This window comes from Rhea pennata, chromosome 2, assembly GCF_028389875.1.
Source record: "Rhea pennata isolate bPtePen1 chromosome 2, bPtePen1.pri, whole genome shotgun sequence".
Classification (NCBI taxonomy): Eukaryota; Metazoa; Chordata; class Aves; order Rheiformes; family Rheidae; genus Rhea; species Rhea pennata.
The window spans coordinates 151,304,634-151,325,570 of record NC_084664.1 but is presented as its reverse complement, the minus strand read 5'-3'; the positions used below and the strand labels follow the sequence as shown (position 1 = coordinate 151,325,570).

At 41.8% G+C, this 20,937-nt stretch overlaps 1 protein-coding gene across 1 annotated transcript; it reads left to right on the top strand.

Annotated features, from left to right (window-relative positions):
* The first annotated feature begins 221 nt into the window (after positions 1–221).
* HAS2 (hyaluronan synthase 2) lies at positions 222–20,370 on the top strand. The gene is made up of 4 exons (XM_062568410.1): positions 222–795; positions 10,010–10,636; positions 15,225–15,326; positions 17,521–20,370. Exons 2-4 carry the CDS (start codon positions 10,010–10,012, stop codon positions 18,448–18,450), a joined length of 1,659 nt encoding a protein of 552 aa, XP_062424394.1. The 5' UTR covers positions 222–795; the 3' UTR covers positions 18,451–20,370.
* The last annotated feature ends 567 nt before the right edge of the window (positions 20,371–20,937 follow it).

Here is a 20,937-nt window from a genome sequence, read left to right as displayed (position 1 = left end):
TGTGGTGGCAACATATGTGTATTGCATTTCTTTGCAAAATTTGCAGCTTAGCTAATTGAATTCATGCCGATGAATTGGTCCTTGGCTGAGCTCATTTCAATGGGCAGGGTTTTTTTCCTTTTTTTTTTCCCTCCTTACAGGAGTTCCCTCCCCTCCTTCTTCCCATCCTCCGCCTATTAAAACAACTCAAGTCTCACTTGTTAAAGACCCCATAACGTGGAGGAGGCAGAAAAGCAGCAGCAGCAGCAGGAAAGGAAAAGACGTCTGGAAAATATTACCCGTTTGCTGCTGCTGCTGCTGAGAAACCTCATTGAAACAGTTACTCGGTCAGCAAGGCATCACCAAAGAGACTTTATCTGATGCTGTACATCTCAAACTTTCAGACGCTGCCTTGCAACTTCTCCAGGCTCCTGGCTAGTCGGGTTTGAAATAAGATCTTCAGCTTCAACCACGAGAAACTAACACATAATTTATTACTTCTAACTTTTTTATTATTGTTATTATTATTTGAAAAAAAAAAGCCTCTACAACTTCGAGCTAGAAATTGAAGCAGTGAGAGCAAAATAAATTGTAATAGGGAAAACACGTGGAGAAAAAATGAGTAGGACTGAATCGCTTTAATTTTTTATTTTAATTTTTTAAATTTTTTATTTCTGAGCGTCTCAATAAGTCTCTGAAAAGTGTGATTTGATCTTTTACCTCAAACTTGGAAACTGTTCAGCGGGAGCAACGGTACGTGAGACCACACAGCTGGCTGAAGCCCCTCTATGACCAAAGGACAGAAGGACAAACAAGGTGGGTGTTTTACGATTAAATTTCTGTCACCTCAAAAGCAGAAGACCCTCTCCTCGCATCCCCACTGTTCAAGGGAGGAAACTTGAAAAAGATCCCCCAAATAAGAGTGGGGTTAGAAGGGGAGGCTCTTGCCTTCTCTGCCCTACACCTATTTCAGCAATAAATGGGGCTGCAGGGAGCACGAATGAGATTTTCAGCTGCAACCTCCCCCCCCCCCCTTCTATGCGGTCTGCTTAGCATGTTGCTGATCCCTACAATTGCAGAAATATATTTAAAAAGAATAAAGGAAAGGGGGGCAGCAGGTTAGGAAGCCATTTCCCCACCCCCGGGGCGAGGTGAGCCCGGCTCCCGGCCCAGCTTGGTTTCTCCCTCACCGCCCCGGCCTGGCGCCCGGACCCGGCGGGGCCCTGACAGGCGCAGGGGCGCGAGGGGGCTGCCGGCGGCCAAGGGAGGGGGCAGCCGGGGCGCCGCGGGTTCGAGCCCCGCCTCGGGGGAGGTGTAGGGAGGAGAAGCCTCGGCGGGGCGGGAGGTGGACGAGGCGGAGAGGAGGGGGCGCGGCGGCCCGCGCCGGGGCGGGGGGAGGGGGAAGGGGGGGGCGGCTGCAGGCTTGCGCCCCGCTTCTAGCACCTGGCTGCTGTAGAGGCGGCGTTTCTCGCCGGCAGCGGCCGGGGAAACCTGCAGCGCGAGAGGCAGAGCGGGCTTCCCGCGGCCGCGGCGCCACTCCGCGCGGGGCGGTCCGCGGGGGGCGCGGGGCAGCGCGCGCGCGGCGCTGCCGCTCCGCCGCGCCCGACCCGCATTGCCGACGGGGCGGGACGCGGTGGTGGGGGGGGGGGGGTTGGGTTGGGGAGGGCGGCCGCACCGCGGGGAGGGCGGAGCTGGGGGTGCCCCGGCGCGGGGCTGCGCGGGGGCTGCGCGGGGCGCGCACCCACCCACGTGGCAGCGCGGGGGAACCCCCCCGGGGCCCCGCCCCTTTCCTCTTGTGACGCAGCGCCGCCACGCCGCCATTGGCTGCCGCCGCCGGGCCGGGGGTTCCCCCGAGGAGCGCGCGCCGCGCCGCCCCGCGCCGACCCTCGAGGGCGCCGGAGCGGGGTCGCCCCGGCTGCGCGGCCCCAGCGGGCCCGGCCCGGCCCGGCCCGGCCCGGCCCGGCGGCCACCCCGGCCGTCGCTCTGGCAGTTGCAATGGAGCTCCGTGCTAGTTGCGCTAGCAGCAAGCTCGACCATTCATCCTTACGGCCTGGGAGCAAACCTATTATTTGCTTCCTTTTATTACTACTGCAGATTAGTGCACGAAGTGGCCCGTCACTCTTCCATTCTATGTAATGATACTGCCTGCCTAAGCCAAACAAGATATAAACCAATTATAAGCCAAGGAGCAATGGAAAAAAAAATCAAATAAATACTGATTTGCCAGAGTAAGGCATTTTTGTGGCAAAAACTTGCATGGACTTCGTATCCAGCAATTAGAAAATATTTCTCAGCTCGATTTTTCATTAACCTTAATCCAAAATGTCTGTACAAATATGATCAACTTTTTATTTCTTATCATATTTGTTCTGCTTTTTTGACTTTTGGTTAATTTGATAACTAACATGTGCACTGTCTACATTAGAGACAAATCGAACCAGTGGTTGTGGAGTTCATTCCACACTGCTTACTCAAACTTACAAGAGATTTGGGCAGTTTAGGGGGAAATGCACACTGAGCAGACAGGAGATTCCTGATTTGCTGATCAAAGTCTGTAAATACAGATAAAGTTTGCCATCATTATTAATGCTATGTTATGCTGTTCTTTATTTTAAACCTAACTCCAGAGTTAATTTTAGTTTTATGTGAGCCCTTTGCAGAAGATCAATGGCCTGCAAAAATCTGGAAGTGATAAATAGCCAAAAGCACCAGATACGGTAACTCTGCTATAGTAAAGATGTACAGATGTAACATAACTTTTCAGTTTCCTCTCTGCAGGCTGTAAACTAGAAGAGGGAGTCTGGACAGCTATTTTATTCTTGTAATGTATGTGTACCTGGAATCATTGGTACTTCAAAGATAAATGATTTATTTTGCTGCCAAAATGAGGCTAAATGTACCTAAATATTGGATGAAAAATCATAACTCTCTGATGCTGTTTGTGTATATGCACAGAGTATAGGTGTATAAGGCCACATACAGTATGTTTCAGTCTGTGCACACATACACACACTCTCACGCACACATTCACACACACACTCAAACATGTCCATATCATTCAAACAGCTGATCTATGGAAGCCAATGCTATTATTCTCACAAGTAAGGATTTTTTCTTTCTTTCTTTGTTTTCTTTTCTTTCTTTCTTTCTTTTTTCTTTTCTTTTCTTTTTTTTTCTTTTTTCTTTTTTTTTTTTTTTTTTTTAGAGCTTAGAAAAACTGATTTTCTTCCTTTGGTTGTGTGCAAAATGGTTCTTAATAGCTATATGCACATATGCCTACGTGTGTCAGCTTTTGTGTTGGGGAAAAACACATCCAGCTCCACTGAGCTTGAGAATACCGCTGAGTAAGAGTTGTATGTTTATTACATACAAACGGCTACTGACTCTACCTTCAGATGAATGCACCTATAGGCAAGGAGAATATGATGTGTCTGTTTTTTTCTTTTTTTTTTTTTTTTTTTTTTTTTTTAATTAAGCAACAGGAGAACTGGTGGGTTCCCTACAACACCAGAAAAAATAACATTACAGATAACAGTAACCTAAGCCTTACGCAGAGTTTGGTAAACCTCCAAGAGCTTCTCAGACGATCATGATCACCACTTTACAGGTGAGGGAGCTGAGACAGAGAAAAGTGAATTCACCTAAATAAGGTCGCTCAGCAGGTTAATGGCAACACTAGGAACAAAACCCAAATTGTCTAAGTCCTAGTTCATTCTCCTCAGGTTCCTAACTATAAGAAATAACTGCTTTTTAAAGTAAGTTTCATTTCTTATGCCTGCAAGTTAAATTATCCCCCTCTTCAGCTTAAATGCACACTTATCTTTAATGACATGCTTACGTGCTTTGCTGAATCCAAAGCCTCGATTACTAAGGCTAGGAGGACCATGATTGGTAGACTTTTAAGATATTAGCTCACATAGAGGCATGCAAAAATGAGACACTTTCGAAAGTTTTCAGTGCCCAGCAGGTCTAGTTTTAGCACAGATTTTCAGACAAGGCTGATGCCTAGATCTTGTTGCTTTTGGGTTGGTTTGCATTATCATTTTAGTTTAAATCAGGAGTGTGCTATTGAAGCAAATGCTTCAGTTATCCCCTCTCACCATGCTCTGATTTGTATTGCAAAGTCGTCACTGGGCATATGATCTGGATTCCTCTTGAATGAAACTAAATGCAAGATATGCTCTAGAAGCACATCTAACACTTTTCAGACACTAACGGGTATTCAATCCATGTAATCTGACTAAATTTAGCTCAGAGTGAACCCTAAAAAAAATTTCAAAGTGAAAGTCAGGTCCTTGGTACCAGCTGTTCCTTTTTACTATTTCTATAGTATTGGACTATTTGCTTATACCGCCATAGCCCTAGATATCTAGAGAGTGTCAGAGCTCTTTTGAACCCTTTAGAGGTGAAGCAGACAAAATAAGTACCTTTGCAATTGGATCTTTGCTGTTGTTTCCCAGACAAATACTGGCTTTTGCAGTATTAGAGTTTCTTTTTTTAATGTGTTTAGACCTTTCGAATTAATAAGTGATAATTCCTTCAGACAACCTTCCAAATTGCTACTTTTTATGCATGAACTTCCATTGACTTCGTTGCTTGCTTTTTGATCTTCCTGGGGAAAAACTAGCCGGAAGGACTGCATAGCGGTATGTTTGAGTGTTATATGTGAGGGACGCCTTCTTAAGCAGGTAGTGAGCTGCATTCCTGTGTTGCAAGCAAAGCTAACTTCAGTTTGACTTCTCATTAGTCTAAGTTGCAAGTCCTGCATTAGCAGATGCAGGGGATATTGATTGCTTTCCTTAGTCCTCAGAGCAGCTACAGAACCGCTGGTGCAAAATAAGTGAACAGACTGCAGATAATGTGGCCATGTTCAGACACCATTATAGATATGTTTTCTGGTTATATATTTTCCTCTTTTTTGTTTATTATTCTCTTGATGTATTGGTAACAAATCAAATCTCCCTTTTTTCCTGACTTTTTAAAGATGTTAACTATCTCCAGCTCCTATTAGTCTCAGAGATGCACCAAAACTGACTAATAACCATACGGCCAGACTGTGCTATCTAATTTTGGAGGGAAGGGAAAAGCAGTACTTTGCACTCTGAAGTCAACAGAGTTCTTTGCTGAGTAAAGACCTTGTTCAAATCAGGCCTTAGAAACCTGCTGAACTTCAATCGTATGTCTAGGCCTTGTTGAAGTTAGATCTAGGTACCACAGCTAGACTAAATATTTCTCAGAATAGTGCATATTTTGGTATGCACTACGGATTTGTAATCTAAGATATTACTTAGCCTGAGAAAGGAGGAAGAACTTACGTGACCTCAGTCACTGTATGTACTTTGCAGATATCAGTCAACAATTTGTTAACCTGAAACTTTTTATGAAAATAATGTCACAAGACTTCAGCTTTTATCTCTGTCAGTTGTTAATACTAACATAGAGTAAGGTCTCAGTTTAACAGGATAGCCCTATTCTTTGTGTACCTTTATCAGGATGCTGAATGGGATGCAGTTCACTAGGTGGGCTCTAGTGTAAGATGTGTGCTGGGGTCTATTTCTGGACCATTCTTTTCCATAGGAGCCTCCAGGAAGAGACATATACATTTTTTACCTCTCTCTGTGCAATCCCTTCACAGAATCACAGAATGGTTGAGGTTGGAAGGGACCTCTGGCGATCATCCCCCTGCTCAAGCAGGGCCACCTTGAGCATGTTGGACAGGAGCACATCCAGGCAGGTTTTGAATATCTCTAGAGAAGGAGATGCCTTCAAGGTGTAGACTCTATACTTGGGAATGCTTGGCAATCAAAATGTGCACCAGTAAAGAAGAAACAGCCTATATAACATCAGGATTCAGCATATTGCCTTCACACTACATTTCTGCTAGGTGGGCTGGTTAGGACTAATCAACTCCATCCAGGGAAATAAACAGCTCCAAGATCATGACTCATAAATCACCTCAGGAGTAGATTATCAAACCTCTCTACACTCACCTTGTGCATATAAACCTTGACCCTGTTTGCTGGAGTCAATGCTAAAGCTCATACTGGCTTCAGCACGGTGGAATTAGATGAGAGTGCCCATCAAAGATTGAGGTGTCCAAACTGCACAGATGAATTAACAGTCTTGTCTTAGACTTCCTGTACCATATGTGGGGGACATGGGCACCTCCAAAAAGAATTTGACACATGTAGTACCAAGAGCAGGTCTGTATGTGATGTGCAACTGTCTGGAGCTAATTCTTAATTACTTAAAACTTCAATTTTATTGTTGCCTCAAAATCTGTTTCAGGACTGATGCAGAGCAGTGAACCCTCTGACTTCTTTCAGTACTAACTGGTATTCCCTCTAAAAAAGGGAAGAACATTGCGGATACCATCCCTGTCCTCCTGTTTTATAGAACTGGTTAAAAAACTGCCCAGAAAGTGCAAGATCCGGGTTTAGTTCCAGAGACAGCATAAGACATGTTCTAACCACTGACTAACCTTTTCAGCAGGTGAGGATCTCTTCCTCTCCTCATTCCAAGACCTCTTTCAGTGTAGCAGCAATTTCTTGTATATATGGAAATACTCTGGAACTGGTTCTGTTGATCCAGAGAAATGGGACAGGGCTGGCTGCAGGTCTTCTTTGTCTAGAGCGCCTAATTCCTAGTCTATGCAGTGTTGTTCTTTCTTTTTCTTTTTCTTTTTCTTTTTCTTTTTCTTTTTCTTTTTCTTTTTCTTTTTCTTTTTCTTTTTCTTTTTCTTTTTCTTTTTCTTTTTCTTTTTCTTTTTCTTTTTCTTTTTCTTTTTCTTTTTCTTTTTCTTTTCTTTAAGTTTTGCAATGCCTATTGCCCAGGTCAAACTTAAGTCCATTAAAAGACTGAAGATCCCTTAGGCTGAGACATAGACAAAACACTGAGTAGTGCCTTATAACAGGCAAGCTCCAGGAGCCTGAGGGACATAAAGACCACAATATGGTGTGTCCACAGTTCCCCCACACCAATCAGTCAGCTGTTCAGTAGGGCTGCAGTGCTGACAACTTTGAATATAAGCATTTACATTTTGCTGAAAGGATTTTTGCTAGCACTTAAAAGGGTAATTATCAAGGAAATGACTGAAAAACAACCGTGGTTACAAAAGTTAGCATAGGTGCTTCTCCTTCATCATGCATTTGTCACACATATCTTGACTCAGCATGGCATTATTTTAGGTTTACACTGCTATAACACAGTACTATACACTGGTTCTCTGATAATATTTGATTCTAGCTTTAGATGACAAGTTCAGGAACATTTTAATTGATTTGTGACTGACAATATCATATTACACTTTGCTGTATTAGGCCAGACTGAATGTTCATAATAGCACTGTCTGGTCTTAAAATCTGCAATGTAGTTATTCCCTATCCTCAATGCTATTATTTGACTCAGCACTTCTTTTTTGGCCCCAGACTTGTACAAGCGTCATTTCCCTTTGTTTTTCTGGCTCTATTACTTGAGAAGGGTGGAGAGGTTTTGGCTTCTTTGTCATTGTTTGGGCACTTTCAAGCTGATAAAAATCAGTTTTGCTGGGCAACTCCTCAATAGCTCACATGCTAAAGTGGAGAATATTGAGCAACTTTTTCCAGATTTTGCCTGAGATTCACTCAGCTGAAAGACTATGCATAGAACCTTCAGTTGCATATACAAAGGGGAAAGTTTCTTTGATGAAAGCCAGGAATTTAGATCAAAACACAGTTTATTTTCCCAAGGTTGATAGTTAAAGGATAGAAAAAAAAGCTGTTTTATTAGGACCAGAAATCCACTTCTTGATCTTAGAAGACTGCATTTTGGGGAGGGCAGGAAGCTGTGCTGTAATGACAAGATCAGAGAATTCACTTCTTGTTTTTCTTCTTGTGCGGAAGCACTTCATAGGAAGAGAAAAAATAGTAGCAAATTAATATAAAAAGAAGCATGGTACAATATATAATTAGTCAAACACGAACACTCTAGATCTTAATCTAAATCCTGTGTGCCCTACCCATGTAAGTAGTCCATTGATTTCAGTGGAGTAATTCTTAATGTAGGCAGACTTTAGCCTCTACTCACTAATAGGAAATTTCTGTTTCTGGCAAGAGAAGAAAAGTAGTGGATCCAAAACAAGAAAACCTAATAAAACTGTACCATTAATGAAACATTTACCTTGATGTTTGTGATCTTTTGCTTACTTGAGGGATTAATAGGCACCCAGGCTATTCGACTTCAAGGCAATCTGGAGGTGATCCCTTACTTAATCTGTTTTTTAAGGCTAGTCTGTATGGGGCACTGAATTCACCTATAACTCTGGTATGTAACAGCTATCTTTTATTATGTTTCTCTATGACTGCCGTTGTGAAAGACTTTTAGACAGACCAGATCAGGGAAGGTCCCTTTTGCTGCTGGGTGATTACAGCACCTGTCGGAGCCTAGCCCTAAGTATTCAAGGAAGTCCTAGAGATAGAGTCCAATTTCTTTAACAGAATTTCCAAATATACATTTAAGAGGCTTCCCTCGGTCTTGAAATGTAAGACCCTAAATAGCTAGTGGAAAAACTTAATCTTCATAACCTCAGACTTTATGTTCGCCTGGTTTATTTTCGTTCTGTAACTGATTCTGTGTTGAGAATTTTTTTTCCACGCCTATAACTTTTCAGACAGAAATGTAGTTGCTGAGAGCTATGCTTCTGGAGCTTGGTAATATTTTTTCCAAGTATTTCACAAGAAAGAGTTAAAGGCATATATGATGTAAGGAAGTGGTGTTCCAACTTTAGCTTTGGCCAACAGATGGTGAAACAAATGTTGTCAGCAGACAAGCAAGATGACAGCGGCAGGGAAAATATGAATACCAATAAGAAAACACAAATATGACATCCATTACTCTAAGAGAGGCCTTAATTCAGCAAAATATTCAAGCATGTGCTTCAGTTTCATTGAATTAAGATCATGTGCTTGCTGAGTTAGCCTTAAAGAGACATTACTCATTTTATGTTCTTTATGTCAAATACCTCAATTGACAAAAAATATTGTCATTAATTTTCTGAAGTTATGAGAAAGCTGTTGCATAAAATAGTTAATGTGATTGCAAAAAAAAAAAATTTAAACAACTAAGTAATATATTCTGCCTTTCTGCCTGCCCACATGAGTATCCATCATTTGTTTCAAGAATATCAGAGCACCCTCCAACCGAGCTTCCATAACCTGGAGGTTAGGTCAGAACATTTTAAAGATGGATAATCTAAGCATGCAAAAGTTATAAGAATCAATGAATATTCTACTGAATTTTGGAGTCCAGAGCCTTGGCTCTGTTAAATTAATGCGTACTTTTGCCACAGACTTAATCTCAGTCAAGCTTTAGCCATGCACACACACGTTCACACATGCATATATCTATATACACAAATGTATGAATAATACATTTTTGCAATGGTATTGAGAAGACCTTTTAAAGCAGATGTCTAATTATATAAATACAATTTATAAATATAGTCAGGCATCTGTTTAACAAATTATAAATACATTCAGACATCTGTTTTAAGAATGCCTTTCCAATAATTTTGCAAACATAACTAAGTGACAGAAGTGATTCAGGGCTGGATGCGGTCATGACATGGATGGTAGAGGGAGAGGATGCCCAGACATTCAGCTGTTACTCCTGCCTGTGACCATATGAAGAGAGTGGTGGCCCAAAGGCTCCTTCTCCAACTCCCCTGGGGTAATTTGACAGCATGCCTCATTCAGTAAACCCAGACCTCCAAAATAAGATCCTGACACAAATAGCATCTTCTAGGAGGACATTACAATTAGTAATAAATACCACTGGTATATTAAGGCAAATTTGAGCCTTATTGTACACAGAAGAGACACTGTAAAGAGAAGACATAGTTTGACAAAGGTGATGCAGTGAGTCTGTGACACAGTTAGAAGGACAGCCTGTATTTCTTGACACCAAGCTCTATGCTGTAGTCACATGTACTCCACGTGATATCTTGTGGCAGGAAAGGGTCGTTGTGCTAATTGTGTCCCTGGTTCTGTTGCAGATGTATTGTGAGAGGTTTATATGTATCCTGAGAATACTTGGAACCACGCTCTTTGGGGTGTCCCTCCTGCTCGGGATCACCGCTGCTTACATCGTCGGCTACCAGTTTATCCAAACGGACAATTACTATTTCTCCTTTGGACTCTATGGTGCTATCCTGGCATCACATCTCATCATCCAAAGCCTGTTTGCCTTCCTAGAACACAGGAAAATGAAGCGGTCGCTAGAGACTCCAATCAAGCTGAACAAAACAGTTGCCCTTTGTATTGCTGCCTATCAAGAGGATCCTGACTACTTAAGAAAATGTTTACTTTCTGTGAAAAGATTGACCTACCCTGGAATTAAAGTTGTTATGGTCATTGATGGGAACTCGGAAGACGACATTTACATGATGGACATTTTTACAGAAATCATGGGTAGGGACAAATCTGCCACTTATGTCTGGAGGAATAACTTCCATGACAAAGGTCCAGGTGAGACAGACGAGTCTCACAGAGAGAGCATGCAGCATGTATCTCAGCTGGTCCTGTCCAACAAAAGTGTTTGCATCATGCAGAAATGGGGTGGAAAAAGAGAAGTAATGTACACAGCATTCAAAGCACTGGGAAGAAGCGTGGATTATGTACAGGTAGGTATTAAAGCACCAGGTCAGTGCCAATTCAAACACACTTTGAAAGAAAGCAGCTTTTGTATATTTTGTGCAGCACGTTAGAGCCCATCCTAGTCCCTGATGAACACAGTGCTCCTTTCAGTCTGTTTGAAAACAGCTTGACCATTAAAAGTATATTTTGCTACCTTTTAAAACGGTCAACCTATCTGTGAATATGTTAAATCTGTGCAGCAGCTACTGGAGAATTCTGAAATACTTCAGCACTGCTCCCTTATCAAAATGGTTTTGCTTCAAATAAGGCCAATGGTCTCCTAAAGACCATTGCTCTAGTCAGGTAAGTCAAGATCTGAGGTAATGTTTCATTTTGTGAGGATGTTAGCAGCCCTGTACGCAAGCAGGCAGTTAAGTATTTGGTGGTGCTAGGGAATATCTCAGAGCAGTGGTGGGGTCTGTAAAAGAGATGGTCATATTTTAAAATATTCAAAGGCTGTGTGGACTATTCCATAAAAGGGTCAATGTGCAGCCTTGAAAGAAAGATTTCTTCAGCTAAAGCCTGAAGGACCTTTTGCTTCATCACTTACAGCTGCATTACCTCACTCACCACGACTTGGCCTTTACAGCCCTTATGACACTACTCACTTAAAAATGAGTTGGACTGGGTCGTCTCTCCCTGTCTCCAAAGCAGCAGAGACACATTTCTTTCCAGCTGCCTTGGATCCCGTGAAAGGTTTTCTATGTTTTTGCCTTACACCTGGAAGCTCTCCCTGCTCCTGAAAACAGTCCTGCTGACTACAGGAAATAGAAGAGGACTTGCTTAGAGAAAGGCTTGTAGGATCAGGCCTTTATCTAGACACTGAGAATCATTAGTTCTTGATCAAGACCAGCAAGGTTCGTTTGAGTAATCCCTCAGAATATGAAATGATCTTAATTACTCAGCCTCAACTTTTTCCTGACCCCAGACCTCCTCGTTCTGTTCCACCTTTAGCACTCTTCTCTTGTGGGGCACCAACTACCTGCAAGGTGCTCTCTGTGGACCCTGGGAGGTGGTGTGGCTCAAATGTACACATCTCTGAGGCTAATACCTGCCGTTGTGCAGGTCTGTGTGTGCACAGCACGGATGGCACAGCAGAAAGACTGCTAGGTACCTGGTCTCAGAGCCACAAGCTCTCCAAAGACAAGAGAAGCAGAAACTGAAGAGCTGCTGGGAACTGGTCTGTTACCAGAGTTTCAGGAGTAAGGAAAACATTTAAAACTCATCTTCTGCTACTTCCAAAATTCAAACTGATCTGTTATCTGAAAGCAATGGGCTTAGGTTTTCCATTTTCTTCACTTTGGTTTTGTGTTGTGAGGGACTATGATGGGTATGGAAATGCTGTTGTTCTGCATTGGCATGGTTTTGTAGTCACTTTGCATAGGAGTATCAAATTCCAGAGATAGAAGGCAGAGAAACAGGTTCATTACAGTTTTCGTCCCTTAGTTCAGCTCAAGGCACCTGGAAAAAAGTGTTTCTATTTCAACAGGCATACTCTAAACTGAGAAAAGAGATATTTCTGGTTTTTTCTGTGCTGACCTGATTCAAAAGTCCTGATGAATGTTTCAGAAACTGTAATGCTACTGTAAGGCAGCCACCAAATACTGCATTAATGATTGATGGCAAAGTTACAACCCACTCACGTTTATATTATAACTGCAGCAACCTGGTGGTCCTGGTTACTACACAGTGATGATGCAACACAGTTAAGACAGTGTTCTAGGAGTGAATGAAAGTCAAGATTTTCCAAATGATTCTTTGGGCAGACCCAGAGTAAATCACTTAAAACCAGTCTGAATTTTTAAGGCCTGAGAAATCTTCATTGATGATCAAGCACTTAAAAAAGATGGACCAGTCAGCATGATCGCCAACTCCTGAAACTGTTGACTTCATTATTCTTAAAACGTGCCTAAGGGTTGTTGGATAGAAAATCAAAAGTAGATAAATCAATGTAGATAAATGAGATGTTGCTCATTAGAAGAGTCTTGTTAAATAACTGAAAGCACTGTGAAGGCTTTACCTCCCTCTCGGAGGAGGTTATGAGGGTACAAGTGATCAGTTAGTGCAGTTAAACTGACAGACTGTATTCGGATGATCAGCGCTCATTTGTCTTTGGGGTTAGTCTGCCCTGTACTGCCAGCAGAATCATGACAGATAGCTGGGTACATATACCCTGCTGTGCTTAGGTGTGAAGCCTCTAGGGACAGGTGTCATCCCACCAAATGTGGGGGCCTACAGCTGAGAAAGTCACCCTGGGCTCTCCTACAGTCAGTGCAAAGCTGTTTGAAACAGTGAGCAGAATTCAGGGTGCAGTTCACTGCAGCTTAACACAGAAAACTTTGTGACCCAGGGCAGCGAATTTTAGGTCATTCAGCCTTTATGTGAAAATATGACAAATTGGCTATGGGGCGGTGCTGGGACAACCTTGAGGACCTTGCTGTGTTTTATTAGGACTCCTATATGTTTACCTTTCTTCGGACATCTCTTCACCTGGAAAAACCTCACCCAGATGGAAAATGACAGTTTGTCAGGTTTGCACCAGAAGCTCAGACATGTCCACTGTGCAGATACGCCAAGGACACATTCTGGTAGTTTGTAAATAAATTCAGTGTGTTCAGGATTCCTCATGTCATATTAGCAGTGTTGCTAATGTGCAGGTTTTTCTGCTATAGATAAATACATCCAATGGGGTGAGGGTTGCTCAGCTGCATGAAGTTTTGGAGGATCTCAAAGGAATGCTAAGGATCTGGGGACAGGGCTGATCCCAACTGATTGCTCACAGACAGAAGAAATGGTGATATATATCATACCAGTGCTCTCTGCCTGAGACCAGGGTACCCAGCAAATTACAGAGCTGCTGCACGAAGCACTCTGAGACATGTTTGTCCAGGAAGTCCTGGACAGAAGTATAGGGCATCCTTCCTCTTCAGCAGATTTGCTTTGCTTCCTTTTTATCACTGAGCAGTGTCACTGATGACAGCTTTCCACCATAGCTGGAAGAACTTGTTGGCCAGGTTACAAAGGTCCTTCTCAAGCTGGAGGCCTTGAAGTTAGCAGGAGCTGGAGATGCTTGTGGCTTTTCTCCTGACAGAAATATGCTTTCATCAGCTTCCGTCTTTCACCCCCCTCCAAGTGAGCTTGAAAAGGAAGCATTTTGGCAGATAGTCAACTACAACAACGCAGCCTGATTATACTGGGTAACCTCCACACTTGAATCTGGCCCATAACAGAGTCTGCAAGCTTCTTCGTGCCCCTAAAAACTCTCTTCCTTCTTCACAAATCAGAAATGAATCCTTCAGCTCCCTGGAGCAAGGGGAATTACATTGAATTCAAAGGAAACCAGAGTTAGAATTCCTGATCAGAAGCCTCATACGGATCTGACTTAACAGGCTGTTCGTTCAGAACTACTGAATTTTGCCACTGCCGTCCCCATCTGAAATCGCAAGAATGCAAAGTGTGGATAGAATGGAAACAGTATGAGAATTTACAGGGCAGGATTTAGCCAGTTAAAGGGGTGTTTCCGGGACAGCCTCCTTTACTAGAGTTTCTGGGCGTCTGAGAAATGAGTTCACAGGCAATTGGAGCACCACTTTCCTCAGCAGCTGCAACAGGGAGACACCCGATTGTTTTAAGCAGACTGCAGCCCATGTCATTAACCTCAGAGCAAATTAGAGCAATGCCAACTGTCTTGCAAACCCGCCAGCCTGTCTGAGCCCTCCTCCTACTCTCTGGGGGAAAACCAGTTCCTAACGTACACAGTATTTAGTTGACTAGGAGTGTTTGTGTGGTTGAAACGCCTTGTGTGTGTCATCTATTTCTGCACTAGTCTCATGGAACGCTGCATTTAGGGACTTGCTCCTTCTGGCCTTACATCCATATTTTGTGTAAGAATACCAGAAGAAAATACCAAATAATTTCTATATACCAAATGTCAAATTCCTGAACTACTAATAACACACCATGCAACTAAAACTAAAAATGAATTTGTTCTGGAATCTAAAATACATATTTTACACAAATTGCTAAAGCCTTCTGTTAGTGCAAGAATTATTACGTTTCTTACCAGTCTCCTAGCTGACTCTTTCTTTTTTTAACAAACATCTGGAATTTAACTACTTTCTCCTTCCCACTTACGGCAGTGGGAAACATTTGACCAGGCTCTACAACCATGCAGCTGACATGGGGAAACCCTATGTTAGGGCTCAGCAGGAATCTGCAACACACCCGCAAACACTGTCTTGCTCTGCAGGGGATACTCAGTTCCCCATCTTTGAGAGCATATCTCTTATTCAAAGAAGCCAGTTCAGTGTGCCAATAAAACAAATACAGCTAATACAGAAAAGAGAGGATTATTTACGTGTGCAGCCCTGATAAGCAATCTCTTTCATTCAGCATTGCTCCTTGTTGCCTGATACAAATGGCCTTTACCAGAAGTGTTGATGCAGATTCCAAAGAGAGATTTAATTGCATTCAGGAATATATGCATATTGAGTCTCTATGGTCATTTACAGGATTTTATTTTCTTTCCTAGTGTACTGCTTAACCCATTTTTCCCTTGTTTTGTCTTCCTTGTAGGTCTGTGATTCAGATACAATGCTTGATCCAGCCTCATCAGTGGAGATGGTAAAGGTTTTAGAAGAAGATCCAATGGTTGGAGGAGTTGGAGGTGATGTGCAGGTGAGTGCAATGATTTTCAGATTAACAGAGACATTTCAGTAGTAACTGTGAATACTTATTCCTATCTGGAAATAATAGAGTTGAATATATTGGGATGTCATTATAGGGGTTCTTCTGAGACCTTACCCTTTCTATCCATTGATTAGAATCCCTTATTCTCAGATGCGAGCACTGCATGATAAGAACACCCGCAGAAAGCAGACGAGTGTGATTCTCCCCAGTTTATGAGAAAAGTGAGACACTGAGATTGTCAGGATTTTGTGGCATCTTTGAGACTTTGGGTATAACTACTTGCCCACAGTGCCAAAGAAAATTTGTAAGGCATCAGGGAACTGAGAATAGATCTCCCAAAGCCAAGTCCAGCACTCCAAGTACTTTAATTATGTCGCTCTTAGTAGCCAAAATTTTTATGAATAAAAGCCTTTTTGAAATCCAGTGCATCATACATTCTGTGTATTGCTGGATTTCCTCTGCATTTCTGTCAGGCAGGACAATTGAAAGCCCCAAAGTCAACACAGTTCCACTCTTGTTAGGATTTCTAGCGTTGCAGATTTTGGCTGACAGCTGCAGCAAAAGGCTGCTCATTCCTTTTGAGACAATTGCTTCTACTAAAATTTTCAGAGAGAAATGCATATGAACATTTCACTTGGGCTTGGGATTTGTCCCTTGTAATCAGTGGGGCTCTTATGTGAGACGGCAGAGAAAAGGTCACCTAAATGGGAAAGCATTTGCTGTTGAAGGCCCTAGTAGTCAAAAATATTTCAGGTATGTGGCTCTTTACTCTAGAAATTAATTTTCCCTCAGAAGTCTGAATATCTTTGCAGATCTGGGCTGACCACAAACCAGGCATCACACTTACCCTACATATGTGAGCACAAATGGAGGGAGATAGCGTAGGTTCAGCCATTAGGTGAATAGGTCATAAGTACCTGCACAGAAAAATGGGAAGGACATATGTGCTCTGGGAGGAAGGTAGCCAGAATGAAGACTCTGTGTTTCTTTCTCTTTCCCAATTCACTTTCATGTACAGCAAATAATAAACTTGAACTGGGCTTGAGTCCCTCCATAAGTTGTGGTGCTTCTAAAAACATTGTGAAATTAAGTTGAAACAGGGAAAATGAGTAATTGGCTTTCCAGCACACTGATGTGGCAGAAATCAGGGTCTTTGGAGTGAAAGGCCATATACTTTTTCTAGTTGAAGAAAAATGTTTTCTAGTCCTAAAAGGCCACAGATTTCCCTGAAAATCTCTGTACTGACAAGATACTTGGCATCTTGTGTAGGGCTGGTGCAGACACCTTGTTACATGTCTCGTTGCTGCATCCTCCAGCACAAATGGATGCTGAGTATGTGACAGTGAAGATGGTGACTGGGAAACCAGCATGCTCTCATATCTTCATTTAGTATTCAGTCTCTTAGACCATGTCTATGTAAGTCTGAGCTTTTAGTGAACTTTGGGGAATATAGAAAAGACTGAGCCCTTTATGTGTGCTGAAGCATGACTCTACTTGAGATACGACAGCTAGACAGTCATGGCTGAGGCATCTACTACCTTACATCACAGCATACTGTTTTCTTGGGACACACAACAGGGCTAGTATTTCATCGACAAATCAGACCAGGCTGTTTCTTAGGGGACCTAATAGTAAGTCTAGGGTCAAACTTCTATGGTAAACCTTATGCAAACTTCTAGGGCAAACATACTGAAAATGTAAACTAGAGATCATGCTTTCAGCCTGCCTTATGCTTTAGCAAATCTTTAGGGGAGGTGCAAGAAGCTCAACCCTAAAGCTGCTTCAGCCTGTGCCTGACTGGGCAGAGAAGCAGGAGGCCACCGCTGAGACTCTACCATCTCCTCTTGGGGGAGGCTGAGCCCGGCAAGTCCTTAACTGGGAATGAAGAGAAAGGAAGAATGAGTCAGGAAAGAAGCTTTTGGTGGAGAAAAGGAAAGGTTGAGAGAAAAGAGAGAACAACATTTGGGTGGAGTGGGTTCTTCCAAGATTTCACCTTGCCCTTCCTTTCAGTGTCCCGAACTGCATAGGTAATGCCTGGATTTGTCATGAGTTGTATACAGGAGCAAGGTTACCCCTACATTTTGGTAAGAGGTACTCTAGCCTTTTCAAATTCCTTTTTGACCCAATGTGCTATTTTCTTTCTCAAGAGCTCATTTAAAATGAAAACTTCTTGTGTTTTCAGATTTTGAACAAATATGATTCCTGGATCTCCTTTCTGAGCAGCGTGAGATACTGGATGGCGTTTAACATAGAACGAGCCTGTCAGTCCTATTTTGGCTGTGTACAGTGTATCAGCGGACCTCTGGGAATGTATAGAAACTCATTACTCCATGAATTTGTGGAAGATTGGTACAATCAAGAATTTATGGGCTCCCAGTGCAGCTTTGGAGATGACAGGCATCTAACTAACCGAGTGCTAAGTCTGGGCTATGCAACAAAGTACACAGCTAGATCCAAGTGCCTTACTGAAACACCGATAGAATATCTCAGGTGGCTGAATCAGCAGACCCGCTGGAGTAAATCATACTTTAGAGAGTGGCTTTATAATGCGATGTGGTTCCACAAGCATCATTTGTGGATGACTTATGAAGCTGTAATCACTGGATTCTTTCCTTTCTTCCTTATCGCCACAGTCATTCAGCTCTTCTACAGGGGAAAAATCTGGAACATCCTCCTTTTCTTATTGACAGTTCAGTTAGTGGGCCTGATAAAGTCTACCTTTGCCAGCTTCCTTAGGAAGAACATTGTCATGGTTTTCATGTCACTCTACTCAGTGTTGTACATGTCAAGTTTACTGCCAGCAAAGATGTTTGCAATTGCCACGATAAACAAAGCAGGGTGGGGCACGTCAGGAAGAAAAACCATTGTAGTCAATTTTATAGGACTCATTCCAGTCTCCATTTGGTTTACAATCCTCCTAGGTGGCGTAATTTTCACTATCTACAAGGAATCAAAAAAGCCATTTTCTGAGTCGAAACAGACAGTTCTCATCATTGGCACAATACTCTATGCATGTTACTGGGTTATGCTTTTGACTTTGTACTTCGTTCTTATCACCAAATGTGGCAGGCGGAAGAAAGAGCAACACTATGATATGGTGCTAGACGTATGATGTTTCTGTGGGAAGTTACCCAGAGCGTTTTAAAGCAACCCAACGACCTTATAGTATTTGTGGCATCAGATGAATGTTGCCAAGGGAAATGGATCATTGCTGCTGGGAATAGGACATTTGTATTCCTCTGGGTTCATTTTCATCCTGCCAAAGTAAGAAAACACAAACAATAAAAAAATGATTTTTTTTTCCAAGGGGGGAAAAAGCAAACCACACAGATTCAACCTGTTTGCAAGAAAATGGGAGGACTTCTTTGTTTATGCACTTTTTTAATGGTGCATATGCCTGACAGTGTTATGTTCTATATACCTCACTGGTCATGCTTATGTGTGTGGAAAGGAAGGAAAGGAGTTTGGAGAATCAAGCAAAGGATCTTACAACCCCTTGCAACCTAATTTATGAACTTCTCTTTTTTTTATAGTTCTGTTTATAGGAAGGGTCTTTTGTGTTAGGCTGCCAAATGTAATGCCAAAGGTAAATTTTAAGAGGCCATTGGCTGAGCTGTATTTTTATATTATTGTATTATTTGTGTGTGTATTTTTAAGCCAACTTTTTTTTAAATCACATATTTTATATTTTACTTATCTGCCAAAAAGCTGCCTCCCTGACATTTTGTTCTTTATCCTTTTAAATAGGTTTGGGAAAAAAAAATCCTATTTTCTCCCTAAAAATTTATGCTGATTTGATATTGTTCACAATAGGAAGAATAAAATGTTTCTCTGCATTTTTGCAACTGATGAATGGTTATTTCTGTGAATAAAAATATTTAAATGTGCTCTTTGAATACATTTATTAGGAAAGGCCCAAGATTTCCATTTTTGAGTATATTTGTGCTTACAAAAAGGCCAAAGGGGTAGATATGTGCAATTTGGGGTTTTGTTTTGCTTGGATAACGTTGTAAAAGGGAACTTTGCTTCTCTGCTAAGAGCATACCATCCCTGCCATGCACAGCAGCCATGCAGGAAGCCAGGCCTTGACGCCATTAGAACAAATGGCATCTATGGAGTGTATAGCAAAGCTTTCACTGATCTTATGTGGGACTTACTTAATGAATGAAAAGCTTCTGGTGTGGAGAAATAGTGGACACTCAAAACTCCTGTTGACTTCACTGGTGGTTGCAGTTGCTCGTAATCTGTTAGTACCAAGTAGATAGTTCAGATTTTTGAGTTTAAAAAAAAATACCTGGCAGGAAAAAAATGTCAGAACTTTCAAAATGTGGGTGTCTTACAATAAAACTTCTACCCTGCTCCTCTGAGAGTTTACAGTCACAATAAAAATCAGCTTCTCTGACATCCAGTAAAATACAGACCCCTGTATTGAACCCAATAATTTGTGTTTGACTAAAGCATATCTACCAGAAAAGAAGACAATTTTTATCAGAAAACTTCAAGTGATAGCAAATCCATCACTTCCTTGATTCCTAATCATCAATCTAGGACATTTATTTTGAACTATGGTTTTGAGAAATGATATTCAGGACTAAATTCTGCAGTCTTTCACCAGCCAAAGGAATGAGCCCTAATATACAAGCAAAGAGCAACAGAAAGCCAGCTGCATACAGATATATGCCTTTTTAGATTCTGGTATTAAAAGCACTGTGGTAAAGCAGAAATCAGCATATGATGCTTAAAGAACTTAGAAGCATTTTCAGCTTCTCTTTTTTATGCAGACATGAATAGATTCTGCTGTAGATTGAACTGCACACACACTACCTTATTTGTCTGATTATCTTGAGGTACATGGTTGCTTGAAAGTCATACTAATATTATGTTAATGATCAGAGAGTTGATTCTTGTTGGTTACAAAATAAAACAGTATTAAAAACAAGCAAAAGAAACAGTAATTTTTTTAAAAAAAAACTTGACTATGCCTTTTAACTATTTATGATGTAAGTTAAAGCTTGGGTTAACATTCAAATGTCAAATAAATCCTCTCATTCTATAAAAAGATTGAATTAATTGCCTGTATTTATTCTAGCAATTATTCAATGTATTTCCAGTATAGGTTGTATAGTATAATTGTTACTTTCATAAATAAAATATTTTTGATAAGATTATGACTAATTCATATTGTTTCTGGTCAGCACTTTTGCTCTGAAGCTATAAAAATGCATAGCTTGAAGGGTGCTATTAGACTGTCACCTGCCAGATTTCTAAGCAGAAACTTGGCAACATGTAGCACAGCACCTGGGAACTGCAAGCCTGGTTGGAAGCATGGGTTGATGGAGATGGTGCAGAAATTGAAAGTTGCAAGCCTGCCCCGCTACTTTTCCTTGGTGCCCTGAGAGCACTATATGTGGGTATCACACAGTCTATGCTTGCTCTGCTCGTGGCTGGTAAATTAGTTTGATCAAATCACTTCTTTCCTTTGTTTCTCAGCTTCCTGATTTGTAAAGCAGGAGTAATGATCTGACCTCCTTTTGGGAAGTTGTTGGAAGTTTATGGGTAGAAAATTTTATATGATAGCTGCTATTTTCCAGCTCTCCTA